At 38.4% G+C, this 18,929-nt stretch overlaps 2 protein-coding genes across 2 annotated transcripts; one reads left to right on the forward strand and one right to left on the reverse strand.

Annotated features, from left to right (window-relative positions):
• The first annotated feature begins 58 nt into the window (after nt 1-58).
• Nucleotides 59-6,480, forward strand: si:dkey-183j2.10 (probable glutamate receptor). The gene is made up of 10 exons (XM_043251677.1): nt 59-395; nt 926-998; nt 2,551-2,582; nt 2,705-2,884; nt 2,993-3,219; nt 3,378-3,475; nt 4,187-4,404; nt 4,508-4,727; nt 5,304-5,548; nt 5,757-6,480. Exons 1-10 carry the CDS (start codon nt 393-395, stop codon nt 5,853-5,855), a joined length of 1,395 nt encoding a protein of 464 aa, XP_043107612.1. The 5' UTR covers nt 59-392; the 3' UTR covers nt 5,856-6,480.
• Nucleotides 6,014-16,862, reverse strand: plch2b (phospholipase C, eta 2b). The gene is made up of 21 exons (XM_043251674.1): nt 16,628-16,862; nt 15,366-15,512; nt 14,443-14,685; nt 14,181-14,311; nt 13,062-13,232; nt 12,857-12,950; nt 12,571-12,774; nt 12,321-12,441; nt 11,985-12,156; nt 11,800-11,907; nt 11,631-11,711; nt 11,415-11,518; nt 11,006-11,094; nt 10,693-10,878; nt 10,378-10,485; nt 10,167-10,291; nt 10,005-10,089; nt 8,530-8,676; nt 8,345-8,424; nt 6,927-8,136; nt 6,014-6,776 (listed from the first exon to the last, which is right to left on the reverse strand). Exons 1-21 carry the CDS (start codon nt 16,860-16,862, stop codon nt 6,760-6,762), a joined length of 3,858 nt encoding a protein of 1,285 aa, XP_043107609.1. The 3' UTR covers nt 6,014-6,759.
• Nucleotides 16,863-18,929: the final 2,067 nt, after the last annotated feature.

The raw sequence follows: 18,929 nt of genomic DNA on the forward strand, positions 1-18,929 counted from the left end.
TGTATATACACTTTATGCATGCTTTATCGTTTTTTCCCAGATACACTGGTGGTGGAGGGCACTCAAGTTGTCATATTCAGCATTCGGCCGTACTGACCTACAACAATTGAAATTAGACGCAAATGTTAGAATCAAAATTTCACATATTTTCAATATCTTCTGCTTCTAACATGTTGTGGAAGGTTATCAAGTTCATAATTTATCCGGCTCCAGAATATTCTGTCAACCCACATTTCAGTGTTTGGATAACTTTCCCCACCCCCGAAAACTCATTGGCTTTTCCCAAGCCTTTAGTGGGAACCCTCTAATTCATTATTGTAAAGCATACCACTGTCTTGATCGGCGTCAGTGTCAGGGCTGCTCCAGCACAGTGGAATTTCACCGCAGACATCATGGTAAGTGTGAGACTGGGATGATGCTGTTTGATTGATTGATCCTTAGAAAGTCATTAATGTCTGTTTGATTTGAAGTACCCTGGAAGCTTTGAAAAGGAGTTGGTGGTAATATGGTAGAAACTTCTCATGTATTATTATAAACCTCAACAAAATATTATAAAAGGTGGCTATTAATTTTTTTACATTTTATATATACATATAATATTTTACTTAATATTTGTAAAACATTTATGTATTAAAATATGTATATATATATATATATATATATATATATATATATATATATATATATATATATATATATATATATGTGTGTGTGTGTGTGTGTGTGTGTGTGTGTAAGACATGCTGACCACTTATTATGTGAATTAATACTACATAGCCTATGTGTATGTGTATAGGGGGAGGCAGCTATCTAGTATTAATAACATAGCATGTACATATAGCATGTACATACATTGCAAAAAATGTAATTCATTCAATTTAAATGTTATACATAGTCAATGCCGGATTGTCTGTTTGGCTTGCAGGTCAGGATCAACACCATGGGAATTGTCTCTATATGTGTAGTATTGCTGCTGGGGTCAGAGATCTGCATAGCAGGTATTTCCAAAGTTGGTTAATGTATATGGATATACAGTATAATGTAAAAGTGAAACATTCTTGCCTTTTTCAGTTACTATGTTGTTGTCTCATGTGAAATTGTTATGATGTAATGGCATCACGCAGAAGCTCGTTGCATTATTTCCTGTATACTTGGAATCAGTTTTGTTTCTGAAAGAAATACAATAGAGGCATTGGTTACTTTTACGGTATTTCGTGTAATTTCATAAACAGCAGCTACGAGGGAATCTGTGCCAAGTCGTCTTGTCCTCGCCGCGTGAACTTCTCGAATTTCACAGGCCTGTCATATGATAAATGGCTGAACAGTCAGCTGGGCACATCATCAAAGATGGTGACCACATCCTGCTTGGCACACTTCATACCCCATTCTGACAGAGAGGAAGTTAGCCAGCTGAAACCCTCTCAAAAACAGTTATAAATCAATTCAAAGCCTTGAACAAGCAGAACAGTGTTTAAGACGTGCCAAGCTATGACAGCACGTCGAGGACCCTCTGTGTCTGTCATAAATTCAATAGGAGGAGCTGATGAGTGTCAGCATCACTCTGTGGTGTTGATGGAGTCCTGAGGGCCTCGCTCAACTTTAGCTTCAGATACTCTTTGACTGCCCTTACCAGGCCTTCGTGATCAAGTGACAAAAAACAGTAACTCCAATTAGTCACAGTTCAGCCCTGCAATGACATTCTTGTCTTTCACTTCTGAGAAAGTAGAAAAACGCAGCCAAACTTTGCGGGCTCCGGAAACCCGGAAGCTGCCTAAGAAGCATCAAACGCAGCCGGGCCATTCACTCATCATTATCTCCCTGAGATTCGCAGACTGAGCGAGGATGGGGCTGCCGAACAAAAGGTTCTCTGATGACTCTGGCTAATTTAAGATGGAGCTATTTGTGACACAAATGCAGCAGGAAATGAGACTCCCAGCCAGAGGACTGATTTGGCAGATCAATAGAGAAGCCACTGAAATCTTGGCCATGTCTTTCTGTGTCAACTTGAGGTCACTTTTGAACAAACACGCTCTTGAACAGATCTGAGATCTTCAGATGTGTTTACCCAGTAGGACTCTGTTTTGTTTATCAACTTCAATCCCTTCAAATTTATTGAAGTCATGAACAGGGATGAGATTTTTGTATTATCTACACCACCGTTCTAGAGTCTGGGTTCAGTAAGACGGTTTTTAATCTTTTTTAATAATTCATCAAGGATGCATTAACTTTCTATTCATGGTTTCCACAAAAAGATATTAAGCAGCACAACCGTTGTCAACAATCATAATTACAAAAATGTTTATTAAGCTGCAAATCAGCTAATTAGAATATTATTTCATGTTTTTGAAGAATCAGGTGCCACTGAAGACCGAAGTAATGGTTGTTGAAAATTAAATTTTGCAAATGAAATTGAAATGTACACAAATAATGTATTTATGGTCAAATAAATGAGCTGCATTTGTTAAGCACATAAGACACTTCTTTTAAAAAATGTTCACCAACAAATTATAATAAATTAAGTATATTAATAATATAATATTTCCATTTCAGCAAGGCAAGAACTGACAGTTACCACCATCAAGGTAAGGATGAAGTAATTTAAAAATGATAAAACGTTATGTTGTTTTGTATTTTATTATTATTTATAATAACAATAATTGTATTATACTTTATTATTTACATCGTGTTCATTTTTTGAATTCAGCAAGACCCCTACACAATGAGCAAGGGTACGCAGTTGGAAGGCTACTGTATGGATCTGCTCACTGAGCTGGCTAAGAAACTGGGTTTCAAATACAAAGTTCACCTGGTGAAGGATGGAGCGTATGGCCGGCAGGATGAAAGTGGAAACTGGAACGGAATGATCGGGGAGGTTGTTAGAGGGGTATGTGATGAATTTCACTGAAAAATACACACTATTGAAACCAGCATAGCAATTAAATCATCCCCACGATATTAACAATGTCAAACCTTCCATGTATTTTGATCACAGGAAGCTGATCTGGCCGTGGCTCCCCTCACTCTCACTGCTGCCCGGGAGAAGGCAGTGGGAATGACAAAACCTTACATGCAGACCGGAATCAGTATCCTCCTCCGCAAAGATATCGTTTCTGAAGAGGCCGGGTTTTTTGACTTCCTCTCCCCCTTCTCTGGGGAGACCTGGTTCGGCATCCTGATTGCATACTTTGTGACTGCAGTCTGCATCTGCATTGTGGGAAGGTCAGAGAAAGGAAAAAAGAACACCACAGACACGCAGAACAAGAGCACGCACTTATTTACTGCACAAACTATTTCGTTAGCGTAGCTGTAAAACGGCTGTATACTGTTGTCCAGGATGGTTTCTGAATAGGATTCTACATTTGTCTGCTCATATCAAGGTTGAGCCCATGTGAGTGGAGTCAGCCTGAGACAGAGCCAAATCACTTCACTCTCCTCCACAGTTTGTGGTACGCTGCAGGAGCCCTAAGTCTGCAAGGTGATCACGTATGAATCATGTATAATTGTATGAATGTAATAGCAGTTTTTAGTCTTGACCCTTCAAATGCTGGATAGAATTTATCGTGTGTCCAGTGTCAACCATGTCCGTTATGTCCATTTTGATCTGGTTTATTTTTTTTTGCTACACATTTTGCAATATCTGCGTTGCAAAATCTTTACCATATTGATTTCATATCAAGCCTTCAAGCCATTTTTTTCAGTTTGAATCATTTTTCTGCAGAACCTTAGTAGTGCACTATGGACGTTTTTCCTACAATAATGATTTATATTTTGAGTGGTTGAGTTGAATTTCATGTTTATGCGAGGTCCATCATTTTTATTCTAGTGGTATTTATATACTATTATAGTTTTTATTAATATTATGAATGATCATTTCTTATTTTATTTTCAGTTTTCATTTTAATTGAGTTATTTTAGCACCTGCGCCTCCCACTTATCTAAAGATATAAGCAATAATATACTTTCTTTAATATCCTGTTATATACTAATATATAATATCCTTTAAAAACAGGATTATGTACCCTGCAATTTAATTTCCACATACTGTATAATCAGCATTACAAGGTATAGTTCACTGAGGTGCTTTGCCCTTTATTGCTGCCTTCAGCTATTTTTCTCTAAACTACTTTTCAGCCGTTGATAATGGAAGGATAACGACTTTTCCTCTCAATTGTTTTGCTTTCTGCAGGTGCAGGCCCTCACCCTAAAGCTGTGTCAGGAAGGGTTATCAGTTGTACCTGGTGGTTGTTTTCCGTGGTGCTCCTGGCCTGTTATTTTTCCAGCCTCAGTTCTTCTCAGGGGTCTGACTCTGCGCCGCTCATGATTAAAGGTTTCGAAGACTTGGCTAATCAAGATGTAATAGAATACGGAACACTTGCCGGCTCCTCCACCCTCGCCTTCTTTAAGGTCTGATCGCATAAATTATTTCTGCACATTTTTCCGATTACTCTAATTTACTCCCTCCAGATGGAACAGGAAAGATTTCCTAATGTGTTTTCTTTTTGCACAGAACTCAAATAACCCGTCTTATCGTCGCATCTATGAGCACATGGAGCGGAAGAAGAGTTTGGTGTCCTCCATGGATGAGGGTGTGCAGAAAGCAAAGGAAGGAAACTATGCTTTTATTGGAGAATCAGTGTCCTTAGACTTGGCTGTGGCACGCCATTGTGAACTGGTCCGCGCGCACGAGGTCATCGGGATGAGAGGTTACAGCATTGTAACTCCTCTTGGTGAGACAAACATATTTACGCAGTTTTATATGGGCGTACACTACGAAATGATTTTTCCAAATTTCATGGTAACTTCAGTGTGGTTGTTTTTCAATAGAAAATTCAAACTGAGTCAAAATGTACTCATCCTCAGGCCATCAAAGATGAGTTTATTTCTTCTGAGCAGATTTGGAGAAATTTAGCAGTACATTACTTGCTCATTAACAGATTCTCTGCAGTGAATGGCTGCCTTTAGAATGTTCATTCATACATATCATTCTGACGGCACCCATTCACTGCAGAGGATCCAAAAGTGTGAATTTAACCACTTTCTGATAAGTAGGAGAAAGCTCTGAATATAATAACTATCATATATAATAAATGACTTGCTCCTTAGAGTGAGCAAACTAAACACAGTAAATCCGGTCATTGCTATACTATACTAACGATCATAACATTCCAAATGCTGCCCAACAAGATCGATTCAGTATTTAGTCAGATTTAGTCAGATTGCGTGGAGGTTTTATTGACTTTTTCTTGCATGTCATGTGCGGTGCTCTGTAGTACGGTTTTAATGGCACGGTGTTTTGGGGACAGGATCTGCAATGCTGAAGAACCTGAGTGTGGCCATCCTGCAGCTGAGCGAGGCTGGGGAGCTGGCGTACCTGCGCACTAAGTGGTGGGCTAGCAGCTGCATACCGGATAGCGCCAAAGGCTTGTCCCTGAGGGCCCATAGCATGAAGGGCATTTTCCTGGTTCTAGCTATAGGCCTTGGGATTGGAGTTCTGCTCTCCTTGTTTGAACTCACCTCAAAGTCTCGCAGCACTGCAGGGGAGCAGAAGGCAAGTATTGCCAAAATAAACAACACACACACACACACACACACACACACACACACATACACAATCTCCAGGAACTACCACACCAGAAAGAACATTTACAGTTTTTCATTATTATTATATTTAAGCACTGTACAGTAGCACATTTAGTTATGTGTTTTTGCTCATTATGATACAGTCGGTGAAAATAAACCTGTTCTTGTTGATATAGAAGTCCTGCTGTTCAGTTTTGACTCAGGAGCTGAGCCAGCGTTTGAGAATGACCAACACAAAGGGAGACCAGGAAACCTCAGACAAAAACAAGCCATAAAATGTCCAACAACCGATGTAATATGCAAGTCTTACATTATTAGGTTTGTACATTATCTGGTGCTAGGTATTATTACTGTTTCCCAAGTTTAAAAATTATATATATATTTTTAACAGTTTTTAACAGATTTAGATAAGATGTACTACAGTGCAGAGATTTTAATACATAATATTATTTTTTTTTTACATTTAAATCAAGCTGCTGATGTCACAACAATACATTTTTAATTAAAATCTTGCAGCAAAATCTCACGCACTTGTTTGTATTAGATCATTTCATCTTGAAACAATATAGAAACAGAAATGTGTAGACCAGCATTATGAGTCTAATGTCTAAATGTGAAATATATTTCACTAATGAATGACAAAGACTGGAACACAGCTGAGCAAAGAGTAAGTTTGATTTTATGTTTGTTAACAAATTCTGTACACCAGAGGGAACTCAGAAATGCAAGTAAAAACATCTGAAAAGTAAAATTTCATGCAAGTAAAAATGACGCAACATGACATTTTTATGCATTTTGTTTGGAAAAAAACTATGTTAAATAAAAAAGCTCTTACTGTCATAAAAGAGGCATGCATTCTGGCACCATGTATATTAATGAATTAATAAACTTGATCTAACACCCAAGTGTGACTGCGTTTTTAACAAACATGAGAAACGTAGGTTTAGTTTTCAATTCTGAATTGCAGTTTCCAAATGCAAAAGTCTAAATGTGACATTCCTTTTAGAGAAAAGATGAATTATGAGTCCAGATGGCATGAGCTGATGAGTAAGATTTAATCAAGATAATACAAAATACAAATATGTATTTACGTAATTGCTTTTCTTCCTGTAGCATCTGTGAGTAGTGTGCAATGTGGAATCATGTTATTTCTTCCAAGGTTTCACAGGTTTTTTTTCCCTACAATGTTGAAGAATCTAATAAAAGAAAAAAACCCCACTACAAATTAACATCTAGATCAATAAACTCAAATAAAACAGTATTTTGTCTTACTCAACCAGAATGAAAATAGCATTAATTTAACATAATCATTTAGAAAAGGCAGTTTACTGCACCTTAGAACTTACCTTCGAAAAGCAGTGGCGAATGGCAGCGAATCTCACGCATTTTCTGCTCAAACAGAGCATTCATTTCCCTCTGCAGTGTGCCCATTGTCTGCTGCTGGTTGTCAGGGAAACGGGATGGCAGAGTACTCAGGTCAAGGCTGTCCAAACTACTTAGGCTGCTTGATTCACTCTCAGCGAGGTTGTGATTATTATAAACAGAGTTTTTTGGTGCAGAGTGACTGCACTGAGGGAGAGCGTGCTGGTTAAGGAAGTCTTTTCTAACGTGATGGGGTGTCTGTGGTGGCGAGGGCGGTTGGTGTCTCGGGACGCTTTGTGATCTACGTCCTTTAAATGGTGAATCTCTGGAAGACGGTGTGTCTGGGTCATTCATGCGTCTGCTCAGCGCAGGGGTTGCAGGGATTGACAATGGCTGCCTCTGAGGGTTAAGCCTACCATCTAAAGAACATCCAAATTTATTCCTGAGCAACACAGTTCTGGTGTTTAATGATCCACTGGAAGGATCTAATACTCCATCGGGTATCGGATGGAAATGTAAGGGTTCACACTCTTGTGTAGGTTTCGGACTCTCTTGAGGTTCGTACATCTCATGCTCCTGCTCTGAATCTTCACATTTAACTCCTGAGATCTGCTGCAACAAGGACTGATTATTCAGTGTAGAAGAGCCAACCTTTATCTTAGTTATCGCTAAGTTTGTAGACTCACACTCCTGTTTATTTTGTATCGAAATAGTTTCCTCATCAATGAATAATTTGCCTTTGGTTTCCTCAAGGTGTGACTGAACCACAAAAGTCTGAATGTCCAAATCCGACCTGTCTTTTGAGTCGAATGCTAAGTTAGCGTAGTCTACAGCCACTCCTGCTCCAACAGAGCATGTGACGGAGGACAGGTGATGACGTACCTCGTGAGATCCTTCCGGCTCCTGAAAACAGACCTTATGGGCCCTTCTAAGGGGTTCACTTTGAGCTCCTCTGAGCAAGGATGTAGACTGTGAGGTGCTCCTGCTGTCCTTTGAGCTCACGTCGTCACTGTAACGTCTGTTTAGAAAGTCTTCTTTGGTGTAGCAGTCAGCTAAGGTCTTCACCACTTTTGCTTGGTTCTTTCCAGCTCCTTTCCGCAGGAAGTTCGGGCCGAAGGATGTCCTTGTGCCATCTTCGGAGGTCTGCATAAGGTTTTTCTGGATTAGCTGCTTGACCGCGTTGCTTGATTTGACCTGGTTATCAATATATCAGAACAAAAACTTTTATTATGTTAAAATGATGATCAACAGAGAAATTCACTTCCAAAATGAAGCTCAGAATGAACTCGTGAACATGTTGAATGACAAGGGTAGCTAAATGATCAGAAAATGTTCATTCTTGAAGTGAACGTCTACTTAGCTACAATTACGCAAAGGAGAAAAGAAATGAATAAAAAGTTACCTTTCCTGTAACGTCATTTATGGCAACATGAACAAAGATAGATGCTTCTTCCATACCTTCTAAATAAACATGTCGATAGCCTGTGGAACAAGGAAATAATACAATTTTGACTGAATTGTTGACAACAGTATAAATATATACAGCATTCTCTGTCCAAAAATGACACTGACTGGCATGCAGTTTACCTGCCATCATGCTTTTAAATGCTATGGTTCTCTGTCCAATGAAGTCTCGTCCGATTGGATCATGGTCCCAAACCATAAAGCGTACTAAGGCAATCTGGGGCATGTGCAGAGTAAACACAAGTGTCTCCTCCCACATGGGATTAAAACCTGTTACATGGACAAAACATGGGCAACATTTTACATTTAGCTGACCTATACCAATATTTTTTTCCCTGTGTGTAAGCTTATATATGTAGCGGTTTAATAATGGGTTGTTCCACTCCTGGATTCTGATTGGTCATACAGCACGGCTATGACCGCTTCACCAAACAGTTCTGTGCATCACTGAGCAACACCCTTAGCAACCACCGTTAGCAACATAAACAATCAATAATACAGCAAAAATTGATTCTGTGTATTATGTATTTTTATGTATTATTTATTTAATGAAGTATGAGTGACCCCTGCTGGCTTTATGTTGCATCTTTTATCATTAATTTTGAGACCATGACCTTTCCAGTCTAATAAACGTTTCTCATGGAGGGATGTTGTGTGTGCGGCACGCGTCTGTGTGACAGCTTGTAGTTTTTCAACGTGATGAGGGAATATAACTGTATCTACTAGTGTTCTGTTTCAGGTATGTTTATATATGTCCATCAGTTTTCACAGCAGTGATGCTTGCAATCTGGCTCTACACCCCGACTGTCTGTTTTGAATCTAAAGGCAGAAAACAGGTTTTCACATGCTGATAGATAAGCAGATGTCTGTCTGAGAGAAAATATCATATATGGTTTTCCAAAAATAAATGATACAGCGGATGATAAACTATTCTCTGCTATTATTCTCTAGATGAGAGGCGTTTTCGAAACAGTCTCTTGCGTTTGTTGCTGTCAGGGACTGCATTTAACGAATTTCAATACATATATTTGTAGTTTTAATATTTTTTTTATTGTGTGGTAACCGTTTTATGAAAGCAGTGAGTCAATACAGCACAGCCTCTCGTACCTTATTGCTTACACACACACACACACACACACACACACACACATATATATGCAAAAAGAACCACTACACATTAATCTTTTAGCCAGACTCATTAAAAAAAGTTGTTTGTGTGAGAAACTGTCATGTGAATAGTTGAACAGATTTTTTTCATGTTTTTCTTTTATGGTTATCATGTTTTTGTTGTGTTTTATTGTAGTTTGTGAAGTTATTTTTATGTAATCAAAATGATCTGTTCTTGCAAATGAAGTCTTCATTCCAGGAAATGCAATTGCTTTTAAACACAGTGGAAATGAAGACACATGAAAAGAAAATGCAGAAGACGGTCAAATAATTTGTTTACATCTGAAAAACAATGACAGTGCAGTGGCGAACCAAAAAACCCCCGAAACACATTATTTTATTAATAATTATTGTCAAATAAAAACTAAAAACACATATGAAACACCTCCTAAACATTGCCAAGTTCTGTTGGCTTTCAGCTTTGTACTTACCGTTATCGTCTACTACTCTTGTCTGCTGTTTATTGCAATCGATAGGCAATCCAATAATCTCCACTTCCACAAAGGGATCTATGATCTGGACAGCAAACATTCAATTTCAGACAGCTTGTAACATTTTATCATTTACTTTAATTTCAGTCTGAGTGAACTCACCTCTCCTCTGTCTCCTAACATGGAGTCTTTTGGCTTCGGTAGCTGCTGGCCACTAATTATCTTGAGCACTAGCTGAGATTTCCTGTGTCCTGGCAAAGGGTCTTCCAGCACAGGATTAAAGGCACCTGAGGACAATCATTATGTTTGGTGAAAAGTGCCTATAATGCATTTAATGCATCAAAGAAATTGCACTCTAGAGGCACCAAACTACCTTTACACAAGCATTTTGGCTTCAGTACATAGCCGCAGTTTCCATTCGCTGCAAATTTTGCCCTGTTCAGCTGCAGCATACGGCCTTCTGTTTGATAGTTGAGAGCGACTGGAAAGATGAAACAACATTTCAAACAAATGCATGGCACTACTGTGATACGTAAAAAAAAAAAAGAGAGAGAGAGAGCCAGCAAGGATCCATTGCTGTTTAAATCAAAGTCGTTGCCGTTTCATCATTAATGAAAAACAACAGGCTTTGATGATAATTAGAAAGGAAATTATTCATAATAAATTAAAGAAAAAAGCTAATTCATACCTAAATGACAACCTGCATTCCAAAAAGGCTGAGGATTGAAGTTGCTAGAATCAACGCGGTAGTTGGAAGGGTAGACTCGTAAGAGCTGCCGTTGATTAAAGCGAACTAACTGGGCAGGCTTTAGCTGCAGAATCTGGTTAGTTAGGCTTTCATTTAAGGAGGACACTTGCCAGCTGCACATGTATGCTGCAACACACATGCAGTTTATTTAGACATATACATCAAAAACACTTCTACAGTGTGTGCTTATGGAATGACTAGATCACTTACGTGGATATTATTGAGGCTGCAACTGTATTTACATTTGTCTTACCTTGAGTTTCTATATCGTGAACTCGCACTGATTTTGTGTATTTGACTAGATCAGAGAGGGCACGAGAAAGTCTCATTGTTTTCCTTCTTCTGCAGAGAAAGTTGCATAAAACAAACTATTATTAAACTGGACAGGTTTATAAGCTGAGTCATGGTATCACACACTAAAAATATTTGTAAGTATGGTACAATACATCAGTAAAAAATATGTTTAAGAAAACTATTAATGTTAAAAAGTTATGTTTAGTTTAGTTATCAGTATCATCACTGCTAAGTTAGCATAACTTAGATAATATTATAGTTTTATATCTTTTAAACTAGTTTTATTTGTATGTTTTCTGTTTTTGTTATAGATATACTTAAAATTTACAGCAAATTCAACACCAAACTGTATCTCCTGAAATACTCACTTGCCATAGTTGATGACCTGTTTATCATTGCTGCTTGGAATTTCTTGCTCATTATCAGAGTCACTCAGGACGGGCCTCTTTTTTAACTTTACCCTCTTTTTCTTCTGAAACACAGATTATGGAACGTTATAAGACTAGTATGAGGCTGTTTCAGTGAAATTTCTTTTTCCTAAATTACTGGAAAAGTAATAGGCCTAGTGGAAAGTCCTTGGAGACCTTGCGTCTGAAGCTGTCCATGAACAACCTCCGTGAGCGTTTCTTTGATTCATCGCCCGTCTCTGGTGCTCCTTCTGTGGTCTGCAATCCAGAACACAGCAGTTTTTACTTAAGCACTCCAGAGGGGGAATAACCCAATTATTCTAATGAAAAAAAAAAAGGATCTCACATCTCCATTAATTTGCTCCTCTTCCTCCTCCTCCTCCTCACCGCTGTCTTCATCCGACACATCTCCTTCCTCTGCATCAGTATCAATGTTTGCTGGCAACTTCTTTCCCTGGAAAGCACCACAATGTCAGGTTTTTCCATGATTTAGTCACAAAAACTTCCAACATGTACAATATATTACCTCACCTTGACAAGCACTTTCCCTTTCAAAAGCTCTGGAGATGGCAGACGCCTGGACTCGTTCACATTTATATTTGACAGGTCTAGCTTGTCCTGTAGCACTTCCATGAGGTGCTGAGCCATTTTCTTCTGCTGAGGCACAGTGCAGTGGTTCTCTATAGAAAGGATCACTGGAAATCTGAAAGTGGAAGAATTGGTTATAATATATGCATATACACCCATACTTTACATAATATATATATATTTATGTATACTATTTATATTATGTAAAGACAAGCACATTATTATTGTATTTATTATTCATTTCTATAATCTTGAAAAATAATTTCAAATAATACTTACTGAGTTTTGGCAAATGCATATTTGTTGATCGTCTCAACAACATCTTTAAACAGAATTTTTGAGGTAAGTGTGTAACCATGATGCACAATCGGTTCCCCGTCAGGACCATCCCAGCAGTCAACTGGAGAGGCAAAGAAATTTTGTTTAATGACTGCAAACACCCCATTTAAATGCATTTTACCTCGACCAGTCCAATTTTGATCTACAGCATGTTCACAACAAGCTTTTACTTTGAGAGAAGCATTTCTACCTTCCACGCAGCGACAGCCCGTCTGAAGCACATACGCATACATGTCAACCCGAGACTGAGACATCAGCTGATCTCCGGTCAGGTAAGTGTTGTGAGAAGATGCGATATAGTAATTGGTCAGCGGTTGCGTCATGTCCTGATTTACTTTGTAGTGCTCTGGGTTAAAGACGTCCCCTGCAGGACTTCGCATGTAGTTGGTGAAACCTTAGAGAGCAAGATAAATGTCGTAAACATCCAATGATACTATAACTAGATTAAAAGATGAAGCAAACAAAGAGTCTCTCACCATCAATGCTCAGCACCATACGTGTGAGGTTTTCAGAACATGGCTCAAACTGGTTGATGATCATCTTGCAGTAGTCTTTGGACACATTTACCATCTAGGATAAGAAAACATATACCAATTACACATAAGATGGTTCATATCCATCAAAGGAGCAGCATGTTTAACAAGCAACTGTGTGAAGATGTGCAAAATGAATCACACCAGCCTTTTGCTCATTTTCTAAGAAGCGTTGGAGGTCATTCAGGTCCATGTGCTCTTTGTGGTTGCTGTAGGTGATCATTAGTAAGTAAAGATCTCTGCGTGTTGAGATCAGCTTGTAAAATGTACAGAATTCCTCAAATGTCAACGAGCCCTGGTTTTCATCAGTATCAGCCTCCTGTGAATGCAAAGGGTTTTCTTAGAAGCGAAAAAATGTGTAAAAATTAATCTTACCAATATTTCATATAGAAATATAATACAATGTGCATGTTTATGGGCAGCGGTTAAAAGATTTGACATTGCTTTGTGTGGAGATGGCAAGCAATTACGCAATTATTTATAACATCAGTTTTATTTTAATTCAAGTCTATAAATTAGAAAGAGATGTTTTAGACAGCACTGTACTTTTAGTGAAAGTAGTGTTATGGTATTGGTTGCAGTAGAAATATATGTCTCCAATAAGGATTAGAGGCTCTAGAGTTAAGACCAGTTTCAGACAACACCATCTGTTCAAAGTGAACCATATGTTACTCACTCAGCGTACTTATCTGCATCTTTGCTAATAATACAGTGGAAGTGTTTTAAAAATATATAGTGTGAGATTTTAAAAAAAACATTTAGGCCAACTATGCAGAAATAGTAGAATTAAGCTTATGAAAATTTGATATGCTTAAACAAACTTGATTGTTTGCAGACTGTGGAACTTGCATATTCAGTTTATATTAAGTTTTTAAGAATAATACTTTGTTGAGCAAAGATGCAAGATATTTATAATTTTACAAATGATTTCTATTTCAAATAAATGCTGTTCTTTTGACCTTTCTATTCAAAGAATCCTGAATTTCCAATAAAACTTTAGGCAACATAATAAAATTTGAAAAAATTAGAAAATGTAAAAATTTGAAATTGAATACAATTAATAAAAAAACATGCGTCACTAAAGACTGGAGTAATGGCTGCATTACAATTTAAAAATATTTAAATAGAAAGTGTTTATTTTAAATTGTAATAATATTACTGTATTTCTTATCAAACAAATGCAGCCTCGTCGAGCATAGCAGATAAAAACACTTGAACAGATTAAAAAAAACACCATATATAACCAAAAACACGAGATATAATGTACCTGGAACATTTCTCTGACTTTCTGCTTTGGAAGGTTCACATTGAGTTTGTGGAGCAGCTGTAAAACCTCTCCAATGCTGAGATTCCCGTCTCCATTTTTGTCTGCTTCTGAAAAGGTCTGCCTCAGCCATTTGCAACAAAATGTAAGGAAACCACTCTTGTACAGAATACACAATTAGCACAAACTAAAACGGGCCAAATGGGGGTTGGGTGGGGGCTATGGGTGGGTTCAGACCATAAGTGGACACAATTAAAAGGATATTGATCTCTTGTCCGTTGCCTTTTTGCCAGACTGTCCTCGTCACTGATGCCTGCCAGCAGGTATTTAAGGCCAGTAATCCAGGTCCGTGCCTCTTCTCCATTCGTGGACACCAAATCAAGAGATTCCACGTGGTCTCCATGGTAAATACTGAAGCAGCAGTTTGGATCAAAGTTATTGCTGGCAAATCGTCTGAAGACCTCAGTTCTCATCCCCTCACAGACCTCATGGATGGAGTCTATGGTGACTGAAAAAAACAAGAACAGGAATAACAGTGCAGTGCTCTTGTTTGATCATTTTTTCCCCAGCGTTTCGGACTTGAACAAAGCATTTTTACTTGACAGAATGATCTTCAGAGACAATATTGCTGTAAAAACACTATCCAGTCCAGATGTTTGCGCTAGTTATTCATTAAGACCTATGAAATCAAATACGGCTTTTGCACATGTGTGTTTATCTTGAATCTACATATCCTAACTTACTCCTCATGTTGACAAAACTACAAAATACAGAACAAAAATACTAATTCAACAATCATTTCATCTCAAAACTACCTCCTAGCAAGTAGCCAGTCAAGGACTATGCTCAAATAGCATGCTATCTTTCTATTCTCACTATTGCTTAAGTGTATAATAAGTAGGCTGTGCACTCTGAATGGCTTTTATGTATGAATAGAATACCCAGATACACAATACAGCGCAGAATTTACTTACTGCACTACTCAACTTGACCTTTCATTTACAATGCTTTTCACCATCTGTTCTTGACTCATTGTTTGATTGTAAGGCATCAATAAAGGTTGATTCTTTCATTATATCCTCTTTCAAAAAGGAAATACGTATACAGCAAACTGCGCTTGTCATGCGCTTTAATGGCATGTTGTGTCGGTTCGTCTCATCAGAACAAGCTGGTTTCTGTGTGACTCACTTTTGGCTCTTTCATGTTTTCTGGAGGGCCTCCAACGGATGCAGGACTTGTGCTCATCTAGATAGAAGAGGCGCACTAGAGCCTTGGATTTTCCTCTCAGTTTAATCATTTGTGATCCAGCCTGCATGTTGCAAATGCATCTCTCCACTGCAAAAGAAAACATTTTATTAGTGATATTTGGCTGCTCTTGTGATAAACAACCTATTACAACTATTCCGGACATTTCCTGGCTGGGATTTCTAAATGGCCTAAAATATCCAGGAGCAGCTTTGTTTTACAGCTGACTTTGACCTTCTCTCCTGCCACAATCGGTCAATTACGTACATTGCCTATTAGTCAAACTACTTTTCAGACATTGCCTGCAAGTATGAAAACAATAGCATGAAAACTCAGCATGCTAGAAATCCCATCATGGACAAAAACAGCATTAAGGGCAGCCTCCTTGCTTCACATATTCGTAATAATATAAATTCCATTAGTCATTAGTGTTAATTTGAGTGCACCTTTAAGAAAATCCTTTGAATGTCAGAGTTTAATTGTTCAAGCAGATGTATCAAGTACCTTCTCAATCAGATTACACAACCGCGTCACACACACACACAGGTTCATAAGGGTGTTTTCTGTCTGCTGGCATGCATCATGGAAACAGTAATAAAATGATTGCAAACTCTTACAAGGATTTAATGAGATGTTCTTGTTAAAATAATTTGGTGGTATTTTTATGCAAAATAAAACAAACAAACAAAAAATAAAAACTCTTCCACTTATATTTTAAGGTGGTGGCATTTGAATTCGGTCTACGCTACCCATATATTATTATAATATATTACAATTTTTCTCCTACTTTCTGCTTCTATGCCAGAATGACTTGATAACGGACCAGGAGTCATTAAAGGTTACTTTTAACAGTCAAGTCAGGGTATGTTTTCAAAAAAGTTGCTTTGGAGGAGCGGATCAAGGACAGAGGGGTCATGTGACGCAGCTAGTCAGTCTAATCTCTGCGGATTGTTTGTGTCCATATGCTGCCGAGAGAGGCGTTTCTCACGATGGACAATTTAAGACGCTGTCTTATTACTAAAACTCAATAATTATTTTAAGTGCACTTAAATAAAAGCGAGTAATATACAAAATGAGTCTTAATATAATAATGTATAAAGTATGAAACAATAACATTTTAGAACTGCTGAAACGTTACACCCAGCCCAGTTTAACAATTATAATGAAACGAGTAAAAATACCAGATCTGGTGTCTTAATTCTTACCTATCTGGCCCATTCTCCATTTCGGTGATGCAACAATACTTCCCCCTATCCAGAAGAACTCCTCAGCCAAACGTGATATCGCAGCTTTCTGCCATAGTTTAGGTGAAGTCATTATAGAAGGAGAGGGAGATCTGAAAGGTGAAGGCGACCTCCTTCCAGGACTGGGGGGCCGTCTGGTGAGAGACGGCGAAAACAAGGCTGGAGATGATGGTGCCATTCCCGGAGATGTGTTCATTACTGCAGGACTCTTGTGTGGTCATAACCTAGACCTCTGGTCATGTCCCTCGCCCACCGTATTAGTCCTGCAACTCATAAGGTCAGCTTTCTTCCAACCAGCGAGAGAGGGGTTACTGAAATGATGAGCCAACACTTCTCAAGGGTAGCAATGTGCATGTGGACAGATGATTTAATCCCAGTTGGCACCTCTGTTTGACTGATCCTCTTAGTGACTGACCCTCCCTCCGGTCCATTGATAGTGAGTTTTCTTCAGATATTCCAGTGTGAGTGTTCAATTGGACTACTCTTGTGGCCCGGCGTGCTGTGGTTGCAAGTTTAGGAGGAACTGTAACGGGAAGAGGAGCCACACGTGTCAGCAATCAGTAAATCTCTAATCCAGGATGAGGAGAAGGCATTACTCGTACTGGGGATTTTCATGTCTCATTGGTCAACTTGAGGAAAAGGATAGGGGTTGATGTATCAATATTTAGTTTTTTTCTAATGCTACTAAGGTAAAAACATTGCCAGTTAACATGAAAACGTGACATTCCTTTTGATTTCATTATCTTTTTTGTTTGATCAAGTATATATATTTCTGTCAAGAAAACACAACGATTGGCATGGCAATGTACATGACAATGTTATATAACATATATGAAAAACCTCTCTCTCTCTCTATATATATCACCATTTTAGCAGGTGGAGCTGGGGAAGGTGCAGAGTTTTTGAAGCATATCTGAATGTTGAGCAGTGAGCTCATTGGCTACCGATACAACAGAGAACCAATCAGCTGTGCATGTGATAATCAGACCTATCAGACTACGCCATCTAGAGTTTCATGCCAAGAACTCTGTACATATACAAATTCAAACACATTTGATGAGACATTTTGCATTTAAAATAGTTTTTGCCCTAGGTTGTGGATAGTTTTTCAGGTAGCTTTGCAGGAAAGTTTCTTAAAGACATGGAACTGCATCTTGGAGACATTGCAGTTTATTTAATTTTTTTTTTCACATTTTTCATGCCATTCCAGACAGACTGAATAATAATAAAATCAGATATATATGAGGAGGTCTCTATGTTACTGGATTATTTCAATTAACTGGAATAAAAACATTTTTAAGATGTTTCCACCCTTAGCAACTATAACAGCTTCAACTCGTCTGGGAAGGTTGTCCACAAGCGTTCACGGGAATTTTTGACTATACTTCCAGAACTGAATTTTGTTTGTTTGTTTGGGTTGAGGCCAGTCATCCTTGCTTTGTGCACTGGTGCACAGTCATGTTGGAAGAGTAAAGCTCCAAACTGTTCCCACAATGTTAGGAGCATGGAGTTGTCTTGGTATGATGAAGCATTCAGAGAAGCATTCAAGCCCGTTTACACCACTGCATCCGCATTGCTCTTGGTGACATATGGCTTGGATGCAGCAGCTCGGCCATGAAAACCCATTCCATGAAGCTCTCTGCACACTGTTCATGAGCTAATCTGAAGACCACGTGAAGTTTGGAGGTCTTCACACTATGCGCCTCAGCATCCGCTGACCCCCGCTCCGTCAGTTTACATGGCCTGAGTTACACTTCATGGCTGAGTTGCTGTCATTCCCAAACGGTTCCACGTCTGCATGCCTAGATGCTTGATTTTATACACCTGTGGCCATGGAAGTGATTGAAACACCTGATTCTGATTATATGGAGGGGTGAGCGAATGGCAATATAGTGTATGTATATACATAAAGTTAGGGTCAAAAATATCGCCACCCTTGCAATTCTGTCAGAAAATGCAACATTTCCTAGAGATAATTGTTGCCCCTGCAAATGATTAGTATTCATATGCTAATTGTTTTTTTTTCACTCCAAATGATAAAAAAAGTCAAACTTGATACAATTTCACTCAAAACTTCAGTGCAGTTTTTGGGTTCTGTGTGGAATTGTATCAGATTTGATTGTGCTTCTCAGTATTTTTGTATTGTTCCAATGCAAAAAAATAAAAAAATGAAAAATGCAACTGCAAAAATGTTCTGAAAGAAGGGCTGTATTTTCTGACTGAACTGCAAGGGTGCTGATATTTTTAGCCATGACAGTGGCCC

Source organism: Puntigrus tetrazona, chromosome 11 (genome assembly GCF_018831695.1).
Source record: "Puntigrus tetrazona isolate hp1 chromosome 11, ASM1883169v1, whole genome shotgun sequence".
Lineage (NCBI taxonomy): Eukaryota > Metazoa > Chordata > Actinopteri > Cypriniformes > Cyprinidae > Puntigrus > Puntigrus tetrazona.

Bases quoted from the DNA above. Each gene is read 5' to 3' on its own strand.
- si:dkey-183j2.10 (XM_043251677.1), top strand. The intron at 999-2,550 runs GTATTTCCAAAG...TTTCCATTTCAG, and splicing joins GTCAGAGATCTGCATAGCAG to CAAGGCAAGAACTGACAGTT. The intron at 4,405-4,507 runs GTCTGATCGCAT...CTTTTTGCACAG, and splicing joins CCACCCTCGCCTTCTTTAAG to AACTCAAATAACCCGTCTTA.
- plch2b (XM_043251674.1), bottom strand. From the start codon at position 16,862: ATGAACACATCTCCGGGAATGGCACCATCATCTCCAGCCTTGTTTTCG. The intron at 12,157-12,320 runs GTAAGTATTATT...TTCCACTTTCAG, and splicing joins TATGCATTTGCCAAAACTCA to ATTTCCAGTGATCCTTTCTA. The intron at 8,425-8,529 runs GTAAACTGCATG...CTTGTTCCACAG, and splicing joins ATTTAAAAGCATGATGGCAG to GCTATCGACATGTTTATTTA.